This window comes from Saccopteryx leptura, chromosome 6 (genome assembly GCF_036850995.1).
Source record: "Saccopteryx leptura isolate mSacLep1 chromosome 6, mSacLep1_pri_phased_curated, whole genome shotgun sequence".
Classification (NCBI taxonomy): Eukaryota; Metazoa; Chordata; class Mammalia; order Chiroptera; family Emballonuridae; genus Saccopteryx; species Saccopteryx leptura.
In genome coordinates, this window is record NC_089508.1 from 78,185,178 (window position 1) to 78,201,531 (window position 16,354).

Sequence of the window (16,354 nt, forward strand, 5' to 3'; positions counted from 1 at the left end):
AGGAAATATAAGTCCATAGAAGATTAAATTCCTTAAATATCACTGCTAATTTCCTATATGGCAGATCTCCATATCAGGTCTGACGCCAAAACCTGAATTCTTTCACTACCACACTACACTTCTTAAGACAGATCTAAGATTAAAATCTTCCCTTTTTAATTAAGCCTATGGTTACTCCAGGACGAAGGATCTCGGGGAAGTGGGAACACAAGCGCTGGTGCATTACTTGTAGGTGCTTCAGGAGCCGGGCGGAAGGGGCGGGACTTTGGCTACGGAAGGGGTGGGCTAGGCCGGCAGGAAGTCCGGTGTTAGTGATGGCTGTGCTGCGGAAGGCTCAGTAGTGGGGTCCTTGGCCGGGTCCTAGTCGATTCTTCCTTGGGCGTGCTTCTGTTCACGAACCCGACTCGGCACGCTCAGGGTGACTGTCACGGCGACTCTCTGCTCGCAGCCATGCACGATGCCTTTGAGCCGGTGCCAATCCTGGAAAAGCTGCCTCTGCAGATCGACTGTCTGGCTGCCTGGGGTGAGCCGAGAGACCCAGGGGCCGAGCCGGGCAGCGCGGGAGCGGCCCGAACCTTTCACTAGGCTGGGGAAGTGGACGGGCGTCTCGCTGTGTGGGCTCGGGTCGGTGGCTGTCCGAAAGGGAACTGGGAAGAAGGCGTGCGGAGCATTATAGATAGCGAGGGCGGTAGGGCTGTTTGTGAGATCCCCAGGGACCCAGGCATTTTAGGGAGGTTCCACCTGCTCTTGGTGCAGAGTTGGAGATTGAGCTTTCCTTACTGTGTTCAGCTTTGGTTTATTTCGATTCCCAATAAATCTTTAGAGTGGAGATACAAGCAGCGGAAAGTTTTTAGCCCGCCAGGGACTTGAACTTCCCCCAGGTGATTGATTGTGTTGGTTTGGAGGTGGTTGTGTGTGTGTGTGTGGGGGGGGGGGTTTGAACAATTTAACACCATATGCCTTTTTTTCCCTTAGTGTTCATTCATTGTGCACTTCTTGTTATTGTAGATAACTCACTGTTGTTATGCTATAAACTCTCACTAGCCAAATGGTTGATTGCCTGACATTCAAGTGTCCCAAGTTACCCAACTGTAGGTAGAAGAGCATCATTTCAGGCTGTCCTGAACTTTAATCCATAAAAATTTGCATAATCCTCATGGGAGTGGCCATTGCATAGAGGAGGGTCAAGCATCTCTTAGCTCTTGTATTCTCCAAAATGCAGAAGGTTTCAGGGGCCTAAACTTCAACTCTTAATTATGAACGTTATGATCTTACCTAAGACTGGTTGTGTCTAACAGCCACCAAAGACCAAACAAATAATTTCAGTCTTCCCTGTTAATGTCCAGATACTAGAAATCAGGGACCATAAAAAAAGGTGACCCAGAACCCTTAATCATATATTAAGTACTGATGATAGGCCTGGTGGAATCTTGGTGGTGGCTGGCATCTTATGTATAATCTGTGGACAGTGCCACCCAGTCAGTCTTGCAGAGTTCTGCACAGCCTCTTCAGCATGGTGCTTTCACTACAGATCTTCATGCTAATGTGTACCTCTGTTGCCTTTAGCAGCTCTGGGCCTCTTTAAAATCACATCTCTATAGTAAGCTGTCCTTGTCCTTTTGGGTTAAGAGAGAATCCTGATTCCTCCAGATATCTCAAGAAGGCCTTTATTTTCTGTCTTTAAACACTCTCAGTAAAACTTAAAATCAGAGGAGAAAAATAATTTGGAAGACCTGACATTGCACAAAGGGACTCATTCCCCTATTTCTTCATCAAATGCATATTAAGTGTTTACATTGACCAGTGTCTCTGCTAGGAACATAAATATAAGGATGAGTAAGACATAGTACCTGTGCTTCTAGGAAACACAGTGGGGGGGACAAAGACATAAAAAGATTATGATACAAGATAAATGATACTAGAGACACATGCTGCCTATAAGGAGGCATGAAGGAGCGGTACCCAACTCTGCCTAGGACATATACTTCTGAAAAAGATGAGTGCAGCTGTTTACCACACTCTACTTAGCATGTCACAATGCTTGACTCTGATCCTGTGGAACTAGTAATACACATATCTCAGCCTCTGTCACCGACTCCACTTTGTCACAGTAAAGATTTCTGATACCTGTGCTTTTCAGGAACACAGTTTTGAAATGGTAGGTAACTTTTAACTTGCTTTGATCTCCTGTAAAACAGGAGAAATGCGTCTTGCCTACTAGGATGCTATGGTAGGTATTGAGCTACAAGAGGTCATTTATGGCCTCCTGCTTCAAAACTACTTTATTTTTGCCTGACCAGAAGGTAGCTCAGTGGATAGAATGTTGGACTGGGACGCAGAGGTCCTAGGTTCGAAACCCCAAGGTCTCCGGCTTGAGCGCAGGTTCATCTGTCTTGAGCGTGGGGTAGCTGGCTTGAACGTGGGATCACAACATGACCCCATGGTCGTTGGCATGAGCCCAGAGGTCTCTGGCTTGAAGCCCAAGGTCACTGGCTTGAGCAAGGGGTCACTTGCTCTGCTGTAGCCCCCTGGGTCATGGCACATATGAGAAAGCAATCAATGAACAACTGAGGTGCCACAATGAAGAATAGATGCTTCTCATCTCTCCCTCCCTGTCTGTCTCTGTCTCTGTCACAAAACAACAACAAAAACCACTATTTTCAGACTTTAGCAGCAATAAATATATATTATTCTTTCTAGTGATTATCCCTTTTACCTGACATTCATCCAGGAACCTTCACAATCCAGGTCATCTAGGGCCAGACAATATTTGTTTGAGATGATTGATGTCTTTGAGAAACCATAATCTAGCTGTTGGGAAATGGAAATGAGAGTACTGATGATGATGACTTCTTCCAAAAGTCTAGAGTTGTACAGTCCAGCTGCCTTTTTTTTTTTTTTTTTGTATTTTTCCGAAGTTGGAAACGGGGAGGCAGTCAGACTCCCGCAGGCGCCCGACCGGGATCCACTCGGCATGCCCACCAGGGGGCGATACTCTGCCCATCTTAGGGCGTCTGCTCTGCCCATCTTGGGGCGTAGCTCTGCGGCAATCAGAGCCATTCTAGTGCCTGAGGCAGAGGCCACAGAGCCATCCTCAGCGCCCAGGCCAACTTTGCTCCAATGGAGCCTTGGCTGCAGGAGGGGAAGATAGAGACAGAGAGGAAGGAGAGGGGGAGGGTTGGAGAAGCAGATGGGCGCTTCTCCTGTGTGCCCTGGCCAGGAATCGAACCCGGGACTCCTGCATGTCAGGCCGACACTCTTCCGCTGAGCCAACCGGCCAGGGCCCCAGCTGCCTTTTTTTAAAAAAATTTATTTATTGATTTCAGCCAGAGAGGAGGGAGAGAGAGAGACAAGAATATCGATCCATTCCTGTATGTACCTTGACTGGAGATTGAACTAGCAACCTCTGTGCGTTGGACCGATGTTCTAACCAACAGAGCTATGTGGCCAGGGCTCCAATTGCCTTTTAAGCAGCTTCATTTTGGGTATCTAGTAACATGGCCAGAACAGTACTTGATGGTTACTCTCTCAAAACATGCCTGTCCCCTGCATTCCATATCTCAGCAAATGGCATTTGTTTACCTGTTGTACTAAGGCCAAAGTCTTGGCATCATTTTTGACTTCTCTTTTTCTTATACCACATCTAATCCATTAGCAAAGCTCGTCTGTTCCACCTCCAGAAGAACACTAGAATCCAGTCATTTTTTCCGTCTCCACTTTTTCTACTCTTGATGAGGTCTGTCATCCAAATTGCTATAGTAGTCTTCTGACTGATCATCCTGTGTTTGCCGTTGTCCCATTTTCAGTTTTTTATCCACATAGAGGTAGAGTGATCCTTTGAAACTTACTCTGTTCGCATCTGTTCTCTGCTCAAAATCCTGAAGTAGCTTCTTCCTATCACAATTAGAATAAGTTCCAAAGTTTTTACTGTGACTGCTGTGACTGGCTACACCTGACATGATCAGGCCTCTGGTTACTTCCCTGACTTTATCTCCTATGCTCTTACCCCTTACAACTATCTGGTATTGGTTATACAGTCTTTCTTGTTTCATGAACATGCAGAGCACATGCCTATCTCTGGGCCTTTGTACTTGCTATTTCCTCTGTCTGGAATAATATTGCCTTAAATATTTCATGTCTCATTCCTCATTTCATTCAGGTCTCTGCCGAAATGTCACATATACCAGCAAGTCCTTCTCTAACTGTCCCATATTAAAGAGAATAAAACAGCCACCAATGTGATGTTCTCTCACTCAGTCTTATCTTTCCTCTTCTCATGGATTACCATCTAATACTATTTTATATATTATCATTGTCTCTCTCACTTCATATTTGGATATAAATTACTTCAGAGTAGGAACTTTGTTTTGTATATTGCTTTATTTGCAGTGCCTAGAACATTGTAATAGGTATCCATTAAATATTTATTTAACTAATGAATAATAATATTAATGGTTATAACTTTCATTTATTGAGTGCAAATCATATTGAGCTTTTATAAAAATAATAAGCCCATTTGCAGAGGAAGAACCTGAGAATTTAAGTAAATTTTCCAAGGTCATATATCTAGTAAATTATGTCTGATTCCAGAACCTAGTTCCCAAACTTGAATGTATATTCAGAGCTGGTAAAAAAAAAAATGCAGATTTGTGTGTGTGTATCTGTGTTTATACACATCACATTTACTTATATTATCCAAAGAAACAACGGAAAGATAAATCACAAATAACTAAAATGCTTAGCTATAGCAGAAGGGAGAGAGAACAGGGTAGAGGGGACAAGGATGAAAGTTAGATTTTTTTTACAGTTTTAACTTTGGAAATAAATGTCTCATATAATAAAATGAAATTTAAAAATGCAAATTTCACCTGACCAGGCAGTGGCGTAGTGGATAGAGTGTCAGATTGGGATGTGAAAGATCCAGGTTCAAGACCCCGAGGTCGCCAGCTTGAGCGCGGGCTCATCTGGTTTGAGCAAAGCTCACCAGCTTGAGCCCAAAGTCTCTGGCTTGATCAAGTGATCACTGGCTCAGCTGGAGCCCCCCAGTTAAGGCACATATGAGAAAGCAATCAATGAACAAGTAAGGAGCCGCAACGAAGAATTGATGTTTCTCATCTCTATCCCTTCCTATCTGTCTCTCTCTCTCTCACTCTGTCTCTGCTACAAAAAAAAAAAAAGCAAATTTCAGGGTACCAATGCAGAATCATTGACTCAGGCTTTCTGGGAGCAGGGCTCAGGAATGTGCATTTTTAATAAGTCCAAGTGATTCTGATGTGGCTAATCAGGGGCTTATACTTTGAGAAACACTGGTCTTTGGCCTATGCCCCATGAAGGGAAGTGATCCCCAGCTTGTTCCCTACAGTGACCAGCATTGGGCCAGAAATGGAATTGTTTATTACATGAGGTGGGATGGTTTCACTGTTGGACAGAGCTTCAATAGGGTAATTATGAGCAAGAAGGGACAGTCTTACTGACTTCCCAGGAGGGATCAAGTCCAACCATGCATCTGAGAATTAGGCTGTCAGGAATTTTCTGTTTGTGTGTGTGTTTCTGATCGGCAGAATTGAGTCTCAGAAGGGACTGTTTACCCTGTGCTGTCCCTGCTCTGCAGGCTTCTCATTCTTTGTTTTGCATGTTTAGCTGTGTTATATGATAGCATGTCATCATAGAATGTGAAGGCCCAGTGTGACTCTTGTCCTCTGGCCACCTGAGCCCCCACTGATTTCTGTAATTAAATCAAGTCTATTGAAGGTTCTGTGCTATTATATTTTCCTTATGACTTTGAGGATTAGGAATGAGTGTGTGTATGGTGCTTTTACTATTTAAAGATAAGTTGTGCCTGACCAGGTGGTGGCGCAATGGATAGAGCATTGGACTGGGATGCAGAGGACCTAGAGTCCAGACCTCGAGGTCGCCAGCTTGAGCACGGGCTCATCTGGTTTGAGCAAAGCTCACCAGTTTGGACCCAAGGTCACTGGCTTGAGCAAGGGGTTACTTGGTGTGCTGTAGCCTCCCGGTCAAGGCTCATATGAGAAAGCAATCAATGAACAACTAAAGTGCCACAACGAAAAACTGATGATTGATGCTTCTCATCTCTCTCCATTCCTGTCTGTCTGTCCCTATCTATCTCTCTCTCTGACTCTCTCTGTCTCTATAAATAAATAAATAAATAAATAAATAAATAAATAAAAGTTGTTATAAGTACTTTGCATATATGATAAAGGCAGTTTTCCTCAGCACCTCCAAATGAAAGCTTGAAAAGGGACAAATAAGATTTCAATTAAACATTTTAAAAACAATTTCAGTGAACTCATCTGATTTTATTTTATGACCAATAGGGTAGACATTTGATAAGAAACATCTGTTGGCAAAAAAAAATATTTCAGTAAGAATGGAAAATGGCTCTTAAATGCTTGTCAGTTTGACTTCATATTGTGATAGTGCAGCTTCATGAGAATTCAACCCCCAGAGTAACAGCATTAGAGATCTGCTGTAAAGTAACTGACAGCAAACATGAAAGAACATGTGGAGTGAGGCCAGTTGAGGCCATCACAGGAGTGTCTGGAGAAACTATGGGAGAGGGCTGTAGGAAGGAACTTTGTAGAGGTAAAATTGGTAGGCCTTGCAGACCTAGTAGAAGGTAAGGCTGTAAAAGGAGATAAAGAAAAACAGGAACAGCCTGACCTGTGGTGGCGCAGTGGATAAAGTGTTGACCTGGAAATGCTGAGGTTGCCGGTTCGAAACCCTGGGCTTGCCTGGCCAAGGCACATATGGGAGTTGATGCTTCCAGCTCCTCCCCACCTTCTCTCTCTGTCTCTCTCTCTCCCTTTCTCTCTCCTCTCTAAAATGAATAAATAAAATTAAAAAAGAAAAACAGGAACAGCCTGACCGGGTGGTGGCGCAGTGGATAGAGCGTCGGACTGGGATGCGGAGGACCCAGGTTCAAGACCCCAAGGTCACCAACTTGAGCACAGGCTTATCTGGTTTGAGCAAAAGCTCACCAGCTTGGACCCAAGGTCGCTGGCTTGAGCAAGGAGTTATTCTGTCTGCTGAAGGCCCACGATCTAGGCACATATGAGAAAGCAGTCAATGGACAACTAAAAAAACTGATGAAAAACTGATAATTGATGCTTCTCATCTCTCTCCGTTCCTGTCTGTCCCTATCTATCCCTCTCTCTGATTCTCTCTCTGTCTCTGTAAAAAAACAACAACAACAACAAAAAAACACAAGAACAGGCAAGAGTTTGGGTCATAGGTAAGATGGTGAACATTATGTTGACCATTTAATTATAGAGTATTTATTTTTTAGGGGGGGGGGAACAGACAGATATGAAGGGAGAGAGGTAAGAAGCATCAATTCATACAGTGTGTCCATAAAGTCATGGTGCACTTTTGACCGGTCACAGGAAAGCAACAAAAGATGATAGAAATATGAAATCTACACCAAATAAAAGGAAAAACCCTTCCAGTTTCTATAGGATGATGTGGCAGCATGTGCACATGCGCAGATGATGACGTAATACCATGTATACAGCAGAGCAACCCACGGCCATGCCAGTTGAGATGTGGACGGTACAGAGGAAAGTTCAGTGTGTTCTGTGGCTTGCTAAATTCGAATCTGTGACCAAAGTACAACGTGAATATCAGCGCGTTTATAACGAAGCACCACCACATAGGAATAACATTACTCAGTGGGATAAGCAGTTGAAGGAAACCGGCAGTTTGGTGGAGAAACTCCGTTCTGGTAGGCCATCAGTCAGTGACAAATCTGTAGGGGTTATACAGGATAGCTACCTAAGGAGCCCTAAAAAATCTGCATGAGCCCACATTGAACTGCACTGAATAGGTATGAAAATGGGAGAGTTTTTCTTTTATTTGGTGCAGATTTCACATTTCTATCGTCTTTTGTTGCTTTCCTGTGACCGGTCAAAAGTGCACCATGACTTTATGGACACACTGTAGTTGTGGCACATTAGTTATTCATTCATTGCTTTCTCATATGTGCCTTGACGGGGGTGGGGTGGGGTGGTGGTGAGGGCTTCAGCTGAGCCAGTGAGCCCTTGCTCAAGCCAACAACCCTGTGCTCAAACCTTGTGAGCCTGCACTCAAGCTGGCAACCTCGGAGCTTTGAACCTGGGCCCTCTTCGTCCCAGGCCAATACTCTTCCCACTGTGCCACCGCCTGGTCAGGCTAATTATAGATTTTTATGTGTAAGATTTTTAAAATAATCCCACTTTATTTTATTTATATCTGAAATATTAATGGACATCCTAAAAATAAACTTTAATATTACCAGTTGCTTGATACCATGATATCTAAACAATATCTTTTACAAAGCAAGCATTGTAAACAGAATTCTTTTTTTTTTTTTTCTATGTTCTCTTCCAACATATATTTCCAGCATTCCGTTAGAGCTAGTGTTACTCCTGGTTTCCACATACGTGATTAAGAGCACACAGGGTCTCACTTTCTGTGTACTGCCTTTGCTTTAAGATGCAAGATAAAAAAAGACAGAATCATTATCTTCTCCTAGAAGACTAAAGACATCAACCTGGGGAAATGTTCCTGAGGTGGCTTCTGACTTGTTTTTATGACTATAACCACTGCCTTCCAGACAGCCTCTGGCCCACACCCACACAGATTTCATAGGATAGTTGAGGATTAATGAAATAACGTATGCTATGTGCTTAGTATTTCCTGGAATAAAATGCACGCTCAATATTGGTTATCTATTTGTACCATCATCCAATGTTTTATTTTACAAAAGAGCAAGAGAGTGTATGATTGACTTCTGTGTTATAGTTCAGAAAGCTATCTATAATAGTATATGTCCTTAACTTCTCTTAGTGACTTAATACAGCTCTATCAGGGTAATTATTTAAACTTTTTCAGAACCTCTTTACTTGTAGTGTAGACCAATGTCTCAAAATGTGGCTCTTGAACCAACAGCATCAGCATAACCCGGAACTTGGTAGAAATGCAAGTTCCCAGGCCCACTTCCAGACCTGTTGAATAAGAAACAGGTCAGGGCTGAGCAATCTGTTTTAACAAACCTTCAAATTCTGATAACATACCAGAGCTCAAGAACCATGGACCTCAACCATCTTTTTTAAATAAGAGCTTTATTGAAATGTATACCAGGGGCCCCCAAACTACGGCCTGCGGGCCGCATGCGGCCCCCTGAAGCCATTTATCCAGCCCCCGCCGCACTTCCAGAAGGGGCACCTCTTTCTTTCTTTCTTTCTTTTTTTTTTTTTTTTAAAGATTTTATTTATTCAATTTTTCAGAGAGGAGAGAGAGAGAGAGAGAGAGAGAGAGAGAGAGAGAGAAAGGGGAGGAGCAGGAAGCATCAACTCCCATATGTGCCTTGACCAGGCAAGCCCAGGGTATCGAACAGGCAACCTCAGCGTCCCAGGTCGACACTTTATCCCACTGCGCCACCACAGGTCAGGCTGGGGGGCACCTCTTTCATTGGTGGTCAGTGAGAGTACTGTATGTGGAGTAGTGTACGTGGTGGCGTCGCTCATGTACAGTACTACTGGTGTCGCAGAACGCACGTGTCACAGCTCCAGAAGCGCGTCATATCACTTGTTATGACTAGCAGTGACAAATATGGAACCGGACATTGACCATCTCATTAGCCAAAAGCAGGCCCATAGTTCCCATTGAAATACTGGTCAGTTTGTTGATTTAAATTTACTTGTTCTTTATTTTAAATATTGTATTTGTTCCCATTTTGTTTTTTACTTTAAAATAAGATATGTGCAGTGTGCATAGGGATTTGTTCATAGTTTTTTTTTTATAGTCCAGCCCTCCAACGGTCTGAGGGACAGTGAACTGGCCTCCTATGTAAAAAGTTTGGGGACCCCTGTAATATACCATGCAGTTCACCCATTTAAAATGAGCAATTCAGTGGTTTTTAGTATGTTCACAGAGTTGTGCAAGTATTGCCACAGTTGATTTTAGAACATCTGCCTGACTTGTGGTGGCGCAGTGGATAAAGCATCGACCTGGAAATGCTGAGGTCGCTGGTTCAAAACCCTGGGCTTGCCTGGTCAAGGCACATATGGGAGTTGATGCTTCCAGCTCCTCCCCCCTGTCTCTCTCTCCTTTCTCTCTCTTTCTCTCCTCTCTAAAATGAATAAATAAAAAATAAAAAAATTAAAAAAAGATTTAAAAAAAAAAAAAACCTTCTCCTGAATGTAATTGATTAAAAAAATGTTAAAAAAAAAAAAAAAAAAGAACATCTTCATCACCCTGAAAAGAAACCCCAAACCTATTAGTATTCAGCTTCTAATTCCCCCCAAGCCCAGTGGTCCCCAACCCCCGGGCTACCGGTCTGTGGGCCATTTGGTACCGGTCCTCAGAGAAAGAATAAATAACTTACATTATTTCCATTTTATTTATATTTAAGCCTGAACGATGGTTTATTTTTTAAAAATGACCAGATTCCCTCTGTTACATCGTCTAAAGACTCACTCTTGACGCTTGTCTCAGTCATGTGATGCATTTATCCATCCCACCCTAAAGGCCGGTCCGTGAAAATATTTTCTGACATTAAACTGATCCATGGCCCAAAAAATGTTGGGGACCACTGCCCAAGCCCACCTGTCCTAGGCAACAATTAATCTTTCTGTCTCTGTAAATTTGCCTGTTCTGGACATTTTATATAAACAGAATCATACACTATGTAGTCTTTTCTTTGGTCTTGCTTTCAATTAGCATAAAGCCACGTTCATCCTGGTGTAGCATATATCAGCGCTTCATTTCCTTTAACAGCTGCCATTGTGTGGATATGCCACATTTTGTTTATCTGTTCATCAGTGGATGGACATTTGGGTTGTTTCCACCTTTTGGCTATTACAAATGATGCTACTATGAACATTTGTATACAAGTTTTTGTGTGAACATATGTTTTCATTTCTTTTGTGTATATTCCAAGGGGTGGAATTATTAGGTTATATATTAACTCTATGTTTAATCTTTTGAGGAACTACTGGACTGTTTTTTGTTTGTTTGTTTTTTAAGATTTTATTTATTGATTTTACAGAGGGAGGAGTTGGGGGTAGAGCTAGAAGTATCAACTCATAGTTGCTTCACTTCAGTTGTTCATTGATTGCTTCTGCTTCTTTTATGCGCCTTGACTGGGCAAGCCTGGGGTTTGAAACCAGCGACCTCAGCATTCCAAGTCAATGCTTTATCCACTGTGCCACCACAGGCCAGGCGCCAGACTGTTTTTCAAAGTGACTGTACCATTTTATATTTCTGCTAACAATGTATGAGGGTTCCAATTATCCCCATCTTCATTAACACTTATTATTATCTGCTAGACCATTTTTTGAGATAATAATTCTATAAGCTTAATATACTATGGCACTTTTTATTTTCCCAAAAGTTAAATCATTAAACTTTCAAAGAATGCCTTTTAGTTGTTATTTCTGAGATTAAATACCTAGTTTCAGGTTTATACTACCCATTTTATGATTTTATAAATATCCATGATATTTTTGGTCAGTTTCTTCTTGAAACAATGAAGCCAGGGGTATTTTTGTATTCTCTAATATGTCTAGTAATTGTTAAATAAATGCTTCTTGATGGGTTGATTCTCAAATATTTGTTTTTAATTTTTTAATTTTATTTTTTTATTATTAAGTGAGAGACGGGAGGTCTACTTAGGCAGAGTCAGACTCCTGCATGTGCCCAGACCGGGATCCACCCAGCAAGCCCAGTAGGGGGCGATGCTCTGCCCATCTAGGCTGCTGCTCCATTGCTCCAAACTGAGCTATTTCAGCCTCTGAGGCGAGGCTATGGAACCATCATCCTCAGTGCCCGGGGCCAACTTGCTTGAATCATTCGAGCCATGGCTGCGGGAGGAGAAGAGAGAGAGAGGGAGGGAGAGAAAGTGAAGGGGGAGGATGGAGAAGCAGATGGACACTTCTCCTGTGTACCCTGACTGGGAATCGAACCTGGGACTTCCACACACCAGGCCAATGCTCTACACCAAAGCTCAAGTATTTCTTGACTATAAACATTCTTTAGTTTTGCAAGATACCTGCTATCCAAAAAAAAACACCCCCAAAACACTTTCTTGACACTTTGATTCTGATTACAACTCCCAGGTAAAGAAGTAGGGTTTGACTGAAGCAGATTCTCACAGCTCTTTTCTTTTCCAGAGGAATGGCTTCTTGTTGGAACCAAACAAGGACATCTTCTTCTTTATAGGATACGGAAGGACGTTGGTAAGTGGAAACTTTCCAGAACTGAGAAGGAAATAACATACTATCCATGTAAAAAAAAGTGGCCCTGGCTGGTTGGCTCAGCGGTAGAGCGTCGGCCTGGTGTGCGGGGGACCCGGGTTTGATTCCCAGCCAGGGCACATAGGAGAGGCGCCCATTTGCTTCTCCACCCCCCCTCCTTCCTCTCTGTCTCTCTCTTTCCCTCCCGCAGCCAAGGCTCCACTGGAGCAAAGATGGCCCGGGTGCTGGGGATGGCTCCTTGGCCTCTGCCCCAGGCACTAGAGTGGCTCTGGTCACGGCAGAAGTGATGCCCCGGAGGGGCAGAGCATCGACCCCTGGTGGAAAGAGCATCGCCCCTGGTGGGCGTGCCGGGTGGATCCCGGTTGGGCGCATGCAGGAGTCTGTCTGACTGTCTCTCCCCATTTCCAGCTTCAGAAAAATACAAAAAAAAAAAAAAAAAAAAGTTTTGATGGTTCTACAACCATAAAATCAGTGATTACTGAACCATTGAAAGAGTGATGGGTGGTTGGGAGTAGCACAGTGAAAACTTGAGAAACATGCGAATCTAGGTTTTTTCTTTTCAGTCTGTATGCCTATGTGCCCATGGGGGTGGGGTGGGGGGAGAACAGTGAGGGGAGAGACTAGGTGTTCCTCCCCATCTCATTTTTTGGAGACTTACTGCCAGAAATAAGAAATATAACTGATGGGAATAAGATTTTTCTGTAAATGGAAAGATTTCTGGTAGCAGGAAAGATATAGGAACCATTGAATTAAAAGACCTTATTAACTTGTGAGGGGTAAACTATGAGGAAAAGGACCTGGTTTGAGTCCAGCTTTACTTCTCTTTGGCCACTTGACAGAGTAGGTCCTTTACAGTGTTGTTTTTCTCTTTCATAAACCATCTGTTTTCTTACAGACTTGTTGGCATCAGATGCAATAAAATGTTTGAAAGGACTTTAAAAACTGAAGTTCTGATCAAGTATGACTTTGTTAGTAAAAATGTAGAATAGTAACTAAAAAAAATGTGAAATATATTCTATTAGAATATCCTCTTACAGAAAAAAGTACCTCATTTCCTTTTCCTAATTTTATTTCTCTGCTCTCTTTTTGGAAAATTGGTATGTTTGAATATTGTGCCCTGGAGCTTCAGGCTGTAGAAATCTGCTGTTAATGCCACAATGGGTTGAACCATATGAAATTATCATTATTTGGCCATATTAGACAAAGCAAAATTTCATAACTCTCACCCTAATATATGACTTTCTATAGTAAATAGCTTAAGGAAAAGTGGAAATAGGGCCTTCTCTTTAGGACCTAAAACAAAGGTAACATTAGGGGAAACAAACATCTTACTAATTTAGGGAGGGAGAAAAATTCTTTTCCCCTCTACTCATTTTAGGTTCATTGGCTAGGGACCTGTAAATTAGACTGACAAAAGATAGATTAACAAGTGTAAGATTAAACAAATGAAAAACAAGTGGAGGTCTATTAATTTGTGCATTATACATATACGTGAGAACATTCAGAGTTGAATAGCTCAAAGGATGATTAGAATATGGGCCTTTGTAACATCCTACAAGAAAACAGAAAATTTGAGAAGTAGCCAAAGGAAAAGGATCTTGCGTTTCTAGAGTGGCAAACTGTGGGAAAGCAAATATGTGGGGGAACTAATTGGATATGTTATGAAGATTCCTCTGCTGCCATATCTGGGCTGATAAGCGTGTTGTGTTGTTTCCAGTAATTAAATTCTGTACTTCCTGATAGAGAGGAAGGAGAAACAACTTTGTGAATTTATGTCCTCCTTTTAGGCAGATAGCAGGAGAAGAGAGATTTTTTTTTATATATCTGCAACTTCTCAGTTGCTTTCAGCTCAAAATAATTCTTAAGCCAAAGTAGCATATTTCAGGGTGGCATATCCTGCTATCCTCACTGGTGCAAAAGGAAGAGGAAGGCACTTGCTCAGGTTCTGTGGTGAGTTAAGAAGAGAAACCAGAAGTTCAAAACAGAGGGTTTATTTCATTTCTAAGTGTTTCAACTTTCTTTTAAATCAGGAATCAGCAAACTTGTTCCAAAAAGGACCTAATAGTAATTATTTTAGGCTTTGCAGGCCATAAGATCTCTGTTGTGACCACTCAACCCTGCTATTGATGCGAAAAGGCATCCCTAGACAATATGTAAGTGAAGGGATGTGCAGGACAGAGATAAGAGCCTAATATTCTTTTTCCCTAATAGATAATCAGTTCTTTCTACCATCAGATACTAAATACAGTGTCCCTCGTCTATCGCGGAGGTTAGGTTCCAGAACCCCCCGCGATAGAAGAAAATCCGCGAAGTAGCAACCTTATATTTATTTTATTATTTATATGTATATATGTTTTAAGGCTTTATAAACCCTCCCCACACTCTTATAAACCTTTCCCAGACTGTTATTAACCTTTCCCACACTCTTATAAACACTTCCTATGCTCTTAAATGCTTTCTACACTCTTAAACCTAGTCATTTTAACAACATATAAAATTCTATATGGGTACTTACCAGTAGTATTTTAATTCGGTTTAATATTCTTTTAATATGTTTTAATTAATATTTTTTATATTGTTTTCAATTTTTAGGCTAGAAAATGCTTATTTTACTGCAAGATAATTAAAATATTAAATATATAAAAATGCGTATATACTGCAAAATCCTGCAATATAGCAAAAAATCTGCAATACAAAATTAGATGTTTACAATTTAAAAATCTGCAATTCAGTGAGACCACAAAAGGTGAACAGCAATATGGTGAGGGACGACTATACTATATAATAAAGTGACTTTTTTAACATACCATTTCTGTATAAGTAGTGTGGAATTGAAAACTAGACTATAAAAATAAATCTTCCCACCTGACTGGTGGTGGCTCAGTGGATAGAGTGGCAACCTGGGATGCTGAGGACCCAAGTTTGAAACCATGAGGTCACCGGCTTGAGTATGGACTCATCCTCTTGAGCACGGATTATCGACATGATCCCAGGTTGCTGGCTTGAGCCCAAAGGTTGTTGGCTTGAAGGCCAAGGTCACTGACTTGAGCAAGGGGTCACTTGAAGCCCCCTTCTCATCAAAGCACATGTGAGAAGCAATCAGTGAACAAGTAAAGTGGTACAATTATAAGTTGATGTTTCTCATTTCTCTCCTTTCCTGTCTGTCTGTCTCCCTCAAATAAATAAATAAATAAAATAGATCTTTCAACATATTACAGACTCAAACTGATAATATTAGTGTTAGTCTGACTTGCAACCCTGGTGGGGTTCCTTGTCCTGTGATTAATTCACCATGTGACCTTTGACAAGTTAGTTAACCTTCCTGGCCCTCAATTTCCCCATAGGCAACTTGAATAGCAATATTAATCCCCTTTAGGAAATCAAATCTTTTTAGGAACTTTACTTTTTTTCTATGTCCTTAGAAGGCAATTCAGTTTGGGCCCAGCTCTGGTCTGTTTATGAGCCAGAACTAGAACTGGGTGTCCATGAATCAGCCATAGAACTAAATTGGTTTCTGAGATATTCCAAACCTGGATAGGGCTGCTACTAGACTTTCTAAAGAAAGGGAGCAGGTGTTAAGATGTCATGGAAAGGTTGGGATTAAGGGGGTTTAGGTTCTGGATATGACGACCTGAGTCATCTCCTTTGAGCACAAAAAAGTCTAGGCCCCACCCTACTTATATCTTTTTTTAAAACTTTAATTTTTTTTACAGGGACAGATAGAGAGAAGGATAGACAGGGACAGACAGACAGGAATGGAAAGAGATGAGAAGCATCAGTCATCAGTTTTTCATGGTGCATTGCGACACCTTAGCTGTTCATTGATTGCTCTCCCATATGTGCCTTGACCATGGGCCTTCAGCAGTCCGAGCAACCCCTTGCTCGAGCCAGCAACCTTGGGTCCAAGCTGGTGAGCTTTTGCTCAAGCCAGATGAGCCCGCGCTCAAACTGGCGACCTCGGGGTCTCGAACCTGGGTTCTCTGCATCCCAGTCCGACACTCTATCCACTGTGCCACCACCTGGTCAGGCTACTTATATCTTAAACAAAGGGGTTAGATAAGTTCACATCTGAGGTTTTGTTTTTTTTAAAGATTGTA

The 16,354-nt window shown here is 42.0% G+C and overlaps 1 protein-coding gene across 3 annotated transcripts in view; it reads left to right on the forward strand.

Moving 5' to 3' along the window:
• The first annotated feature begins 308 nt into the window (after window positions 1–308).
• VPS39 (VPS39 subunit of HOPS complex) overlaps window positions 309–16,354 on the forward strand; it is a 60,728-nt gene continuing 44,682 nt past the window's right edge. For all 3 annotated transcript variants that reach the window (XM_066343770.1, XM_066343771.1, XM_066343772.1), the window contains exons 1-2: window positions 309–523; window positions 12,174–12,239. In XM_066343770.1, the coding sequence (XP_066199867.1) occupies window positions 451–523; window positions 12,174–12,239 (139 nt within the window). In that variant the 5' untranslated portion in view covers window positions 309–450. The remainder of the gene's footprint in view (window positions 524–12,173; window positions 12,240–16,354) is intronic.